Source organism: Leucoraja erinacea, chromosome 29, assembly GCF_028641065.1.
Source record: "Leucoraja erinacea ecotype New England chromosome 29, Leri_hhj_1, whole genome shotgun sequence".
Classification (NCBI taxonomy): domain Eukaryota; kingdom Metazoa; phylum Chordata; class Chondrichthyes; order Rajiformes; family Rajidae; genus Leucoraja; species Leucoraja erinaceus.
In genome coordinates this window covers 14751782-14766621 of record NC_073405.1, presented here as the reverse complement: position 1 = coordinate 14766621, position 14840 = coordinate 14751782, and the positions used below count along the sequence as shown (strand labels likewise).

General features: G+C 42.0%; 1 protein-coding gene across 4 annotated transcripts in view; it reads right to left on the bottom strand.

The window, feature by feature from the left end:
• LOC129711214 (scaffold attachment factor B1-like) overlaps positions 1 to 14840 on the bottom strand; it is a 68320-nt gene that overhangs the window by 23660 nt on the left and 29820 nt on the right. For all 4 annotated transcript variants that reach the window (XM_055658696.1, XM_055658693.1, XM_055658694.1 and 1 more), the window contains exons 6-12: positions 13963 to 13990; positions 9405 to 9834; positions 8879 to 8922; positions 6389 to 6504; positions 5964 to 6113; positions 4787 to 4905; positions 790 to 905 (exon numbers count right to left, since the gene is read on the bottom strand). In XM_055658696.1, the coding sequence (XP_055514671.1) occupies positions 790 to 905; positions 4787 to 4905; positions 5964 to 6113; positions 6389 to 6504; positions 8879 to 8922; positions 9405 to 9834; positions 13963 to 13990 (1003 nt within the window). The remainder of the gene's footprint in view (positions 1 to 789; positions 906 to 4786; positions 4906 to 5963; positions 6114 to 6388; positions 6505 to 8878; positions 8923 to 9404; positions 9835 to 13962; positions 13991 to 14840) is intronic.

Sequence of the window (14840 nt, the reverse complement as noted above, 5' to 3'; positions counted from 1 at the left end):
AGCTCTCGGTCTCTGGTCAGAGACCAACTGCAGGAACACCAAGCTGCAGGAGCTTCGACCACCCCGACACGGGAGCTCCGATCGCCCGGACGCGGGAGATTCGATTGGCCCGACCACGGGAGAATAAAGAGGAAGAAGTTTGGAACATTATTGCCTTCCATCACAGTGAGGAACGTGGGGAATCCACTGTGGGGGGTGTTTATGTTAACTTTTATGTAGTTGTGTGTCTTGTTGCTTTTGTTTTTAGTATGGCTGTATGGCAATTCGAATTTCACTGTACCTTAATTGGTACATGCGACAATAAACTAACCTTGAAGCAGGCCCTTCGGCCCACCAAGTCCACTCCGTCCATTGATTACACTAATTGTTTGTTATGCCACATTTGCATCCACTCCCTACACAATCGGAGCAAGTTATAACAGCAATTTATAACCTACAAAACCACACGTCTTTGGGATGTGGGAAGAAACCGAAACACTCGGAAGAAACATGCAGTCACAGAGAGAATGTGCAAACTTCGCACAGAAAGCACTGGAGGCCAGGATGGTCTCTGGTACTGAGGCAGCAGCTCTACCAGCTGCTGTCCTGATTTATACTGAGGCACGCATTACTAACAAGGTAACTAAATGTCAAACAAACCCGAGGGTCTACACGCCTTGTTCTTGTATTTCAGTTATGTCTTTTACTGGAAGCAAATTGGGGTCTTCAATCAATAATGAAGTTTCATTGCAACATAAAATGCCAACTCAGCCATCACTGCTCATATACTTTTCTCTCGGGTTTCCTTACTTGAGTATGGTGTGTGCACAACATCCTTTGCCCGTCTTCTGCCTTTTCTCCCAAACATTTTTCTGGCGCCTCCTTCATTGTCCTTTCTGTTCCCACCTTTTCCAGTGACCGATGACCTGAAATATACTCAAATTATTAGATCAAGCCTCACTAATTTCACAGATATACTCTTCATTCTTGACTACAGTATTTCATGTGCAGTATGTGCTTATTTACTATTTCACAGCAGGATAGAAGTGACCTTTATTTAATCACAGTCAAGTTAGGCAACTTGTAGACCTGCAGGAGTCAGACCAAGGGCCTATCTCTGTACTGTGCAGCTCTATGTATAACAAACCAGAAGTGAACCAGCACTAATCTCTAAGGTAGCCTGTGAGTCAGTCTACCAATCAAAAACAACCCTCCAGTATCACCCTGCTCTCTATTACCAAGGCATTTGCAACTTCAATTTGCCAACTTGTCTTAGGTCCCCTGGTCTCCAGGTTTTTGGACCAACTTTTGATGTGGGATCCTGTCAAAGGGTTTACTGAAGTCCACATCAACCAGATCAATCACACTGTCCTCTTCAAAGTATTCAGTTAGAGTTAGTCATCTATTCTTGCCATCTCAAAATGATTCCACGATACAGTTCTACTTCCTCATACATGTGCTGATATCTTCACTAAATGTGTGAGATTAGACAGGTCCTATCAGCCACTTAAATTATGTCAGGTCTTGAAGTTAACAGTCAAATAACTACAAATCAGGTCACTAACAGCACAAAGACAAATAGCTTGCTGATTTATTTGTATTGTAATAAAGGGTGCACTGGCCAATAAAACATCCCACTTTGCCAAAGCTGCATAAATTGTGCAGTTATATTTAAAGGTGCAGTGGCCAAGAATGCTGGCCAATGCTGCATACAATTACATTGACCTGACATGGTTGAAATGGTTACTGCATAACACACTTCATGAAACTAGAACAGCTACATCCAATGAAATATAAAGCAGCCACATTTGCTGTAGGTGAGGTAATGAATGATAACTAGTGCACCTTTAGCAAAGATGGTTGTCAAAGGTTACAATCGGATACAAACCAACTAGGAAAATGGGCAAAGAAATATCAGATGACATTTAAACCAAGTGCACGGGTGCATTTTGGAAAGTTAAATTAAGATAGAACATTTGCAGTAAATGACAGGGCCCGGGGGAGTGTGGTTGAATAGACACTAAGGGGTACAAGTACCCCGATATTGGCAACACAAGCAGAAATGTTGGCAAAGAGGGTACTTGGCATGCTTGCCTTTATCAGCTTAGGCACTGAATACAAGTTTTGATTTCAAGTTACAGTTGAGCAAAAACTCCTTCAGCCAAACCTGAGTATTGTATGCAGTCAGCGGTTGATGAGAGTAGGGGCGTGGATGTTATCTACATAAATTTTATTAAGGGCATTTGATAAAGTCTCTCACAATAGGCCAATCCAGTTGATTAACATGCATCGGATCCAAAGCGACTTGGTAGTTTGGATCAGAACTGGCTTACCCGTAGAAGACAGAGGGACGTGATAGCTGGAGTTCTGTGACCAGTGGTGATTCACAAGGATTTATGCAGGGTTTTATGCAGGGATTTATGCAGGGACTGCTGCCTTTTGCGATGGACGATTTGTACATAAGTTCAGAAGGGCTGGTTAGTAAGTTTCCAGGTGATTGGTGGAAATGTAGGAGTGAGGACGGCTGTCAAGAGATGCAGCAGGATATGGAACAATTGCAGAAACGGGTAGAAAAACGGCAGATGGAGTTTAATCTGAGCAAGTGTGAGATAGGTTGAATGTGAGTAGTGTACAGTTAATGGCACGAACCTTAACAGCATCGGTGCACAGGGGAACCTTTGGTTCCATAGCTCCCTGATAGTGGTGACACGTAGAGAAAGTGTTAAGGAAGGCTATGGTATGCTTGGTTTCATCAGTTGGGCATTGAGCATAACAGTCAGAAAATGGTATTCCAGCTTTATAAAATGGGGTGGCCACATTTGGAGTATTGTGTGCAGTTCTGATCGCAGGAAGAAAGTGAAGGTTTTGGAGAAAGTGCCAAAGTGGTACACCAGAATAATGCCTGGGTTAGAGGATATTAGCGAGAAGCTTGACAAAACTGGATTGTTTTATGCTGGAGTGCCGGAGGCTGAGGGAAGACCTGACAGCCATATATAAAATTAATAGAAGCGTCGATAGGGTAGACAGACAGATCCTGTTTCTCAGGATGAAAATGTCAAAGACTAGTGGCATAGCTTTAAAGTACGAGGGTTGAAAGATAAAAGCTGACAAGCAATAGGTGGATCCAGGTGGAGTGGTTGAGTAGCAGATGAAATTGGGGGAGGGAAGGGTAGAGATGGACAGAAATTGGGAGATAAAAACAGCTGCAAGTTTTGGAATCTGATAAGAAAGAGTGAAACCAAGTAAGGTAAGGAAAGTGGGCAGACAGAAATTGTGGAGGAGGGGAGTGTGTGGGGGCTGGTCTATTCGGATAGGGGAAATAACCCAATTGACAGAGGTATAGTGAGGGGGTCAGAAAGAAGGGCTAGTGTGAGAGTGCCTGGATAGATCAGAAGGAGATACAATGGAACAAAGGGGTATAACAGGTCACCCGAAATAGGAGAATTCAATGTTCACCATTATATTATGTTGCCTGGATTGAAGGCCTTGAATTACATGGAGAGTTTGGATAGGCTGTGTCTTTTTTTTCCCCCTGGTGCAAAGGAAGACACGATAGATGTATATAAAATGATGATGCTGAGATAGGGAAGATAGCCAGTGTCTTTTTCCCAAGGTAAGGATGTCTAATGCTAAAAGAAAAGTCTCCTAAAAAAGAGTCTCCTAATTTGAGGACATCCTTGTGATTGAGGCAGTGCAGCGTAGGTTCACAAGATTGATCCCTGGGATGGCAGGACTGTCATACAAGGAAAGATTGAAAAGACTATGCTTGTATTCACTGGAGTTTAGAAGGATAATCTTATAGAAACATATAAAATTATAAAAGGACTGGATAAACTAGATGCAGGAAAACTTTTCCCAGTGTTGGGTGAGTCCAGAACCAGGGGCCACAGTCTTAGAATAAAGGGGAGGCCATTTAAGACTGAGGTGAAAAAAAACGTTTTCACCCAGAGCCATGAATTTGTGGAATTCCCTGCCACAGAGGGCAGTGGAGACCAAATCACTGGATGGATTTAAGCGAGAGTTAGATAGAGCTCTAGGGGCTAGTGGAATCAAGGGATATGGGGAGAAGGCAGGCACGGGTTATTGATTGGGGACGATCAGCCATGATCACAATGAATGGCGGTGCTGGCTCAAAGGGCCGAATGGCCTCCTCCTGCACCTATTTTCTATGTTTCTATGATAAATAGGTTTAAGATGAGAGGTTTACATAGATCTGGAGCAGATTTTTCACAAGTACTTTGTATGTGGAATGAGCTGCCAAAATTGTTGGTGGAGGCAGGAACAGTAACTACATTTCATACAGGCATCTATAGTCTAGATAGTTACTTGAATGAACACGACAAAAAGTGATATGGAATTAATGCAGGCAAATGTCATTAGTATAGATAGGCATTATGATTGGCATAGACATGGCTATCGAATGGCGTATTTATATGCAGGATGATTTTACATTTATGTCAATGCCTTTTAGTCAAATCAAGATGGGAAAAATAGAGAATGACCTCAGATTTAGGAGTGGTATTGCAGGAATTAGCAACTAATGAGAGAGGAGACCTTAATAACTGACGAACAGAAGCAACCCAGGATTTGCACAAAGACATAAGAAAAGGCAGGGCATGTGAGCAAAGGAGGGCTCTCCTCCAGCCAGACTGAGCAAAGAATTTACAGGAAAATTGCCTCTATTCAACTCTGGGGTTGCTGCACTACTTGATCAAGGATAATAAATGTGCCTAACTAATAGCATTGAAATGTCTGCAACAGAAGATGTTTGACTGACACCAAAGAGATATTGATCACAGCTACTTACTTATCTCTGGAGTAATCTCCATCATTCCCACTTTTTTGGCTGATATTTATTTTGGAGAGCGCGTCGACATTTTCTCCTTTCTGCTCTGTACGCTTCTTACAGCTAGGTTCGCTTTTAGCCTAAGGATATCAACATATTAAGACTTTAAAGTGGTATTGTAATGAGTTCTTCATCCATATCACATTCATTACCTACTCCTTGAATGATCCAATAATCAGGGGAAGAAAATCCCAAATTCCATACATTACATGAGCCCCATTTACACTTTCTCTATTAATATTCCTAAAATCCTCAGATATTCACTCATTCCTGTGAGGTTCAACTGTCATCTGGACAAAACCTAATGGATATGGCTTCCATTATTACCCTTTCTTAAGAAAGTTGAAATAACCAAATTCCTAATCTTTATAATGAACCACAAATAAATCATTGAACCTCATTGTACTCTTGTGCATTATAATTAGATGTAATCTGTTGAGATTCTTAATGATTATTTCTGATGATGAATTCTAAGTTTATTGAAAAAAAATGTAAGACCACAAATTGAAATGAAAATGATCGGAAAAGAGTCATAATGCGCCGATTACTACTGACAAAATCTCTCATCAAATTAATGAGTATCCTCAATACAAGTATTTATTTCAAGCCTATTCCTTGAATTTTCCACAACAATTGACCACTGACATGGACGACCCATTAATTAGACAATCTCCTACTGAGAAGGGCCAGTTGTCCAAGATTTACAGTTCTCAATATCCTTCCGCATGCTGAGAAGAGAAGCATTTCCCTTCCTTACTAAATAAAATTAGCTCTAGTGACCCTCTAATGGGCTAATTAAATAATTTAGTCTCTTGCAGCTATTGGCATAAGACCCACTAGATGCCTCTCAGCAAGCAAACTGGAACTGAAGAACAGTGCAGAAGCTGCAAAGTAAATATCACCAAATGTATGCGGAACTTGAGTCCAGAGGCTATAACTGCAATAATAGAAGCATGTAACATTAAGCACAGAAAATTAAGCTATGGGAATAGAGAATCATGTATGCCATTACCTAGCCTAATGCCAATGTATAAATTCTCAGACTTTTTTTGTCCACTCATTTTCTTCAGAATCAAATTGATGCATGAAGCATTTTAGTAAAAATGTCATATAAGTAGTTGATAAATTAACTACTCACCATTTCGACAGTGATAGTTTGTCCATTTAGTTCAGACTGATTCAAGGATGAGATGCATTCTGTTGCATTCTCGGGTACCAACATGGTTATGAATCCATAGCAGCGTGCACCAGGATTACGAGCATCTGTTACGACTTTTGCACAAATCACCTGTATACATTCCATTTATTGATGTTAAATTGTACTTGTTTTCATAGAATATTCACATGCAACATTTTCAATATTTAGGCACATTTGTTGTAAACAAGCAGCAGTGTCAAAGTTTCTACCTAGCCTATAGGATAAGAAGAACTACATACAATGATATCAATCCATTCACTGTAAATCATTTTGGAACTTCCTGAAAATGTGAGATATTGCTACAAGCCCCTTTCCCATCAACTTCGTCAATTCTAATGATGTAAAAAATAATTCTCCGCTCTTACCTTGCCATATTTACTGAAGAGATTCTTCAAGTCGGATGCCCTGGTAGTGGAGGACAGACCACTCACCCAAAGGTTCGTGCCTGTAGCATCCGAGGATCTACTGGAACCAGGTTCACCTGAATTGTAAATTGGTCTCATTAATTAGAGTAATCATTAATCACAGTAAAGACTAGACACAGATAACTGGAGAAAATTATTTATTCAGAAACACAGTAAACCTTCATTGTAACAGCCTTTAGGTGGGGGGGGGTGGTTGTTGTCAATATTACCAATTGTCGGCTATAACAGAGTAAGATATTATCATTGCGTGTAGTTGAAACAAAGAAATGCAGATGGTGCTTAATACACAAAAGGTGTACTTTTAAGGTGAAATAACACTAGTGCTAGAGTAACTCCACATGTCAGGCAGCATCGCTGGGGAAACGTTAATAGATGATGCTGGGACCCTTCTTCAGACTGATTCAGTTTGCTGAGCTACTCCAGCACATTGTTTCGTTTCACCTTAAAATAAGGTACCGCTGCCGTTGGCCTGCAAGCTTTTCATTACCGGTTGACATGGCTGTTGTTGCGGCTCAAGTTGTAGACCCTGGCCAGCAGCGCTTTCGTCAGGCCGCTGCCACCGACAGGACACGCTTGGTGACCGTTAGGCTCCCTCTCCTCTCACCCATCGCTTTGTCTGCTCCCCCGCCACTTCCTCTTTCTTCTCCCCTGCAGTTGCCGACATCTTCCAAGGTGGAGTATGTCAGGAACTTTGGGGGAGAAGGAGGCAGTAGTGGTAATGGGGGGGGGGAAAGAGGCCGAATGGACAGAGCGACAGGAGGAGGAGACGACAGCAGTGGAAGGTTGAGGTGGAAATAAGGCTGAACGAAGCAGTAGCTGGTGAGAGGGGAGGTGGGCTCATGGTGACTGAGCGTGTCGTCGGTGGCCTGAAGAAAATATTGTTCCCAGGGGCTACAACGCGAGCCACAACAGTCACATCTTCAGCAGCTTTGACCACCCCGGGCCGCGGAGCTTGAACCGGCCCGTTCGCGGTGCTCGGGTGAGCCGCGGGACTGACTTACCATCGCCCTGTGGTGTAACAACATCGGAGGCCTGGATCGCCTCAGCGCAGAGGGAGAACAAGGAGGGAAGAGACAGAGACTTTAAGACTTTTGCCTCCATCACAGTGAGGAGGTGCCTGGTGAACTCACTGTGGTGGATGTTAATTTGTGTTTATTGTGTGTTTTGTTATTTATCAAGTATCAAGTATATCTTTATTATCATTTTCCCGAGTACTCACATACCCAGAGAAAACAAAAATATGTTGCTCAACCAGTGTTCACTCAGTGTGCAGTAAAAAATAAATAGAAATAAAAATACATATATCATCATGAACAAATTAAACACTCTACTCTCTACTAAACATCAACAGGCGTTCCGATCGGCAGCGGCACGACAGTGGCTCTTTTATTATTATTATATGTATGACTGCAGGCAACGAAATTTCGTACAGACCAAAATGTCTGAATGACAAATAAAGGAATCTAATCTAATCCAATCTAATCTAATTGGACCATGCAGTGGATGAAGAAAGGGTCACTGGTGCATCTTGCAAGCCAAGGTGGCTTCAGCAGGATCGTCTGCTATAACCAAAATCCGTTATAAAGGGACGGTTAAAACGAGGGTTTACTGTACCTTCACTTCATTTGTGTAATCATATTTGCATGGTTAATATGGCACAAGGGGTAGCCTGGTCCCTTTAACTTCCACAACTTCTGTGGGCATGGAATTTTATATTGACAATGCAAGAAAACAATCTAAGATTATAAATGATTTTCAAAATGTAAAGCCTCACTCCCTTAGCGCCCAGGCTCAGAATTGTGAAAAATGGAAGCAATGATGCAACCGCCTCACCCAAAAAAAACACTACCTGCTTAGTCAAAGGTTTTAAGTATTTTATTAGTCGGCATAGAGGCAGAGGAGTTCACTGTTCGAATCGCAGAGTTTATAATAATGAAGTTAAAGGGATGTTCTCATGATAACTGGCTTGAAACGTTAAGAGTTTCTTCTCACTGATGCTGACGATTGATTCTGTTGTTACTACATAAATGTAGTGATGCGAAAGATCATGAATAATGTAAATGTATAATAGATGGGGTTAGTTAGATAGGCCGGCACAGACATGGTTGGCCGAAGGGCCTGTCCTATGTTCTGTCCTTTATTTGGATCAATGTTTGAGTTTGAGGCACTTCTCGTCATGTGAGTTGTAGATGGACTGGCCTGTTTGGAAACAGACTCCAAGCTCTAGGCTCCCGAGCCAGGGAAACATCCTCCACGCATCTTGTTGAGCCAAAATGCTGATGTGATTGTATTATTTTGATTTGCATCAGTAGCTGATTACAACAACACTAAACTGTAATTTCTAAAACATGCAACATTTTCACCATTTCCTTTATTTTCCCACAAATCCAAAAAGTAAAGGATGAACTAAATCTACAGTACATGACTTACCTTTTACACCTGCCACATCCTTAATATTTTTTCCATCGTCAGAGCTAAGGACACAAAGGTGCATTTCATGAGACTTTCATAAATTGATTTAAATGTTCTTAAAAGAAAACATTATCACTTCCAACTAGATCAATTCTCCAATACCTACCCAAGAATTACAGCTATCATTAGCTGCATGTCACTGTGAACACTTATAATTATGTTTGCAGAGATGAACATCAAAGATGTTTTGGACCCAGCTACAAATAGATCTGTACAAGAATTGCCTCAATTACACTTTGATACCACCAGCGAAGAACACAGAGAGCAAATCCCTACTTGCAAACTCTGCAGGATGGAGGAAAGTGGAAAGAATAAACAAATGCAGCCTCCAATGATACAGGGATGAGATTAGCAAGAGCTTTTAAAATTAAAATAAAATCTGTTCAAAAATTACCAGCAGTGGGTTTGCCAATTCACAAGACAAGTTTACTGGAATCATCTTAGCATGATTGAATATCTGATCTTGAACTAAGAAACAACAAACCTCTTCTGATCACTGCCCTCTACAACCGAAGGTTCTTTCTTTTCAGCTTTGTCAGAACCTTCATCTTCTGGTCTCCTTGGACTGGTTTTATATTCCTCGGGTCTTGGCAGTGGCTCCACTCCTGTTTTCGTAGTCTCTCCCTCGTCTGCTTCATGGTGGTAGCATTCCGCTTTACTTTCAATCATGTCCATCTTCTCAACATCATTGGGCTGTCCACATTCGGTCTCCATCTTGGGTCCATCCAGGTCACTACCCTCGTCCAACGTAATTTTGTCCTCCACTGGAAGCAAGGTTCCATCTTCCTTTTCCATACCGCAAGCATCCACATCAATCATATATTGCATCAATACCCGAGGGTCTTCAGGGGGCTTCTCCTCTGTAGGAACTGAACTACAAGCCTCCCCCGAATTCTCAGCTACATTCTCTTTTTCTATGGGATTAATGGAATAAATAGCACATGGTTTAATTGTAACATATATAACAAATATACATGAGGAGTTAGTGTAATCCCCTACCCACTGGGAGATTGGAAAACTGAGGGAGCATAAAAAGTACTGTCAGCATATGACTTTCTCACGTATACGCATGATCAAAATGATAGGACCATAGCTGAAAATTAGCATTTCCTTATTAACTAAAATCAAATACCGGAATTGGGACTCGGATACATACTAGTTGTTTAGACTTAAAATTAAATTCAAAAGATGTAATTTTAGTTCTTAAAACTTCTCCTTAATACAATGTACTATTTATGGTTTATTAGTTTCAACTTTGCTTTTCATTTGTTTCTTAGAAGCCCATGTTAACATATTTGTGCACAAAATTTTCTCGTATTTTGTCTCATTATAAGACCTCAATACAATTTCAAATAATTGTATTTTCTTTTGCAAAGTACCACTGTGATTAATCGGCTAGTTAAGTTAATTTGTTTGGGAAGATACAAGAAACAATGGTACTTATTCTACATATTTTCTGCAGTTCTGAACTATACAACTTGGAATACTAGTACAAATCAACAGATGTATCTTTAGTCTAACCATACCAGTGGTTTCTTTCCTCAACACTAAATGGTCTCCCCCTCTCCAATTTTGTGAAGACATTAGTGAGAATGAGATTCCAAAAATATGAAGTTGGCAGGTTAATTGGTTACTGTAAATTGTCCTAGATTGTGAATGCGATAAAATTGGAGAGAGTGCTGGATGATAGGAATATGGAGAGAATAGGGTGCTTGATAGTGCAAAGTAGGTTGGTTGAAGGATCTGTTTTTGTACTATATTTATCACTGTAACAACTCATCAATTTCATTACCTCCTCTGAACGTTTACCAATAATTATTATTATTTCTACCTTACTTGTGTTCAATTACTCTAATTATTTGCTTCCTCTCAATTGTAGCCAAATCTAAGGGATGTAACTGCCTTTTCGAACAAGTTTCTCTATCCTGATATCTGCATCTCAAGCTCTTGCTCAGGGGCCTCCAAACTATTCAGCATGAGGGCCATATTATATATTTGGCAAATTAGGAACAAATAAAGAAATGTCACACATACACTGAAACACACACACACACAGAGAAATGCATACGCACACTTGGACTCCCACATACCAAAACACACAGACCTGCACACCGACACACACACTCAGGCTCTCTCACTCTCCGCATCTCACACACACACACACACACAGTAATCACCCCTCAGGCATATTAACAAAGACCCAAGCGCGCATAATGCTCACCCACCGGGCACACATACAGAGCCGGCTACCGATCTCCACAGGGCTGGCGAGAGAGACAGAAAGGGAGGGGGGGAGAGAGGGGGGGGGAGAGAGAGGAGGGGAGAGAGGGGGGGGGGGGGGGGAGGAGAGAGAGAGAGAGAGAGGGGGGGGGAGAAGGAGGGGGGGGGGGGGGGGGGGGAAGGATTCCCCTGGCCATGCCTGCACACATCGGTGGAGACCCGGTCAAAGGGACTACTAGGTCAGTGTGGCGCCCCAGAGCGGGAGCTGTTCACGGCTTACACAAGAAAATTGGTTGGCAGACAAGAAACAAAGAGTAGGGATTAACGGGTCCCTTTCAGAATGGCAGGCAGTGACTAGTGGGATACCGCAAGGCTCGGTGCTGGGACTGCAGCTACACAATATACATTAATGATTTAGATGAAGGGATTAAAAGTAACATTAGCAAATTTGCAGATGACACAAAGCTGGTGGCAGTGTGAAGTGTGAGGAGGATGCTATGAGGATGCAGGGTGACTTGGACAGGTTGGGTGAGTGGGCAGTTGCAGTTTAATGTGGATAAATGTGAGGTTATCCACCTTGGTGGCAAAAAAAGGAAGGCAGATTATTATCTGAATGGTGTCAAATTGGGAATAGGGGAAGTACAAAGAGATCTGGGGGTCCTTGTTCATCAGTTACTGAAAGTAAGCATACAGGTACAGCAGGCAGTGAAGAAAGCTAATGGCATGTTGGCCTTCATAACAAGAGGAGTTGAGTATAGGAGCAAAGAGGTCCTTCTGCATTTGTACAGGGCCCCAGTGAGACCACACCTTGAGTATTGTATGCAGTTTTGGTCTCCAAATTTGAGGAAGGACATTCTTGCTATTGAGCGAGTGCAGCGTAGGTTCACAAAGTTAATTCCCGGGATGGCAGGACTGTCATATGTTGATAGAATGGAGCGGCTGGGCTTGTATATTCTGGAATTTAGGATGAGAGGGAATCTTATTGAAACTTAAGATTATTAAGGGATTGGGCACATTAGAGGCAGGAAACATGTTCCCAATGTAGAGGGTATCCAGAACCAGGGGCCACAGTTTAAGAATTAGGGGTAGGCCATTTAGAATGGAGATGAGGAAAAACTTTTTCACCCGGGGAGTTGTGAATCTGCGGAATTCTCTGCCTCAGAAGGCCGTGGAGAGTAATTTCCTGAATTCTTTCAAGAAAGAGTTGGATAGAGCTCTTAAAGATAGCGGAGTCAGGGGATATGGCGAGAAGGCAGGAACGGGGTACAGAATGTGGATGATCAGCCATGATCATATTGAATGGCGGTGCTGGATCCAAGGGCCAAATGGCCTACTCCTGCACCTATTGTCTGTTGTCACCCTCACGGGTTGAGACCGCAACACACCAACCCTGGCCGATCCTGCCGCCAACTAGCTCCCCCACTCCACCCCCTCCCCACGCTACCATCCCGCACAACTTGCCTTTGCAACACAGGAGTAGGGCCAGAGTCGCTGCCTCGCAGCGCCAGAGACCCGGTTGCATCCTGACTACGTGCGCTGTCTGTACGGAGTTTGTACCTGCGTGGGTTCTATCCAGGTGCTCTAGTTTCTTCCCACACTCCACCTTTGCAGGTTAATTGAATTTGTCCCGAGTGTGTGTAGGATAGTGCTAGTGAGAGTACAGGCATCGCTTCGATGGGCCGAAGGACCTGTTTCCACGCTGTGCTGCCACAGAACCCGCTAAATAACCCGCCGCACGGAACGGGTTAAGAGCTTGCTGCGGGCTAGATAAAATCTTGTGGCAGGCCGGATTGGCCCGCGGGCCACAGTTTGGAGACCCCACCTAGCTCATGAACTGCGAGCCACGCCACTGTCGAGTTGTAGTTACTGCAAATGCCATGTTCCCGAAACAACCCGAACCATCGTCAATTCCTTCTCTCCATAGATGCTGCCTCACCCGCTGAGTTTCTCCAGCATTTTGTGTCGACCATGTTCTCACTGATTACTTTCAGCTTCTATACACTACAGACACAACAATCATCTGCCCTACTACTCCAATCGTTAACATGTGCAACCAATTGGTTCTTTATCCTTGTAAACTATTACTTTGTCTTCTCACTAATTCAGTTTCAAGATACTTGGCTTAGTTAAAAAAATATGCAGTAAATTACAACTTTGAATAAACTCCTTTAAAACGAACAGAAAACTATAAACTCACCAGACAGCCAGGTTATCTCAGATTTATCATCAGGTTAAATAACTGAATATAAAGGTTTTTTTTAATTACATTTAAACAACATCGGGTGCTATAGATTTCTATGATTTTATGCGCTGTATCATCATGGTATGGTGACATGACTAAGCAATAAGCAGTTGATCACAGATTTCAGACATCAAATGAACTGGGCAAAGTATGGAGCAGCTAAAAAACCTGCATTTGACGGGATGCAGAACAAATTGATTCTCATAGCAACATTCCCACCGATAATAAATTAACTCAGAAGCCAAGTGTAGATTTTCCTTCAGATGATTCAGACTTAAAAATTCAAAAAGTCAACATTTCATCAGATAATGTCAAAACACTACCCATGCCATGCCTATTGCTGTCAAAGTTTGCATCATCGTTCAGTATTAAATTGGTCAAGTCAGCTAAAACAAAGTAAGTGGACAGTTTTTGCCTCAGTTTTCCATTCTTCCTGTTGCTGTGGTGTTGTCCAATAATCATTGCCACAAAATGCTTCCATGTTTGGGCATTTTCTGAGAAAAATGAGGGGAGTTACTACCAGGGAGAGAGGAATGAGAGAGCCTAAGTGTTTTGACTACAAGTTGATCTTCAACAGTACCTGGTTCTTCCAGTATTGCTTCAATTTCCTAAAAGGAAGAAAAAGCAAGAATGTTAGAAATTGCAGCACTCTATGTGGCACCCATATCATGACACCCGCAGCAGTTCTTCCAGTTAAAGCCAGCCATTGAAAACGTAAAAATTCAAGGAAAATAAACTAGAAGTTGATGGCTCGCCATATACCCATGTGGGAATAAACTTCGAAATCTATTGAACTCAGTTGAAGATATATTTTTTCTATTTTCATATTGACTGCCCCAGGCAGATGAAACGCAGATGGATATTCAAATTGTGCACATCTATAAATGTATACGAGTTCAGAATCCTGAAGTTCAAGACTCTTACAATCTATGATCTTACTTTCACATCAGCAGTCTTCCCTATATTCAGAACATCCCCAATGATGTCTCCCAGTTCCTCAATAACATAGGTCTTGTACAAAATCACATCAAGATTGCAAGCACTGTCTTTAATTCCAAGTCAATATTTCAACAATAATTTCAAAGGTGCTGCATTACAAAAGATGATAAATTTGCAGTTATTTACAGCTTGATTGGAGCCCATCAGCCTTGGCCATTGAATCTTGGCAAGAAAATGACAGCCTTGGTAGGTATACAATGTAACTTATCTTGTCAATACTGTGATTCAAGGGTTAAGAGCATTGATTTCATGAGCTTGGCTTCTACTCAAGAGAATGGAAATGGAGAGCTGATCTGATGGAAATAATTAAATCGGTACAGAGAAGCTATCTCTGCTGATGGGGATACCAGTAATACTCTGATGATCTACTATCCGACTATGTGAACACCCAATTATTCATTGCATGGCTCACTGGGTGATGTCTCTTGTTTCCCTTTCAATTCAATGGGACCCTGGATC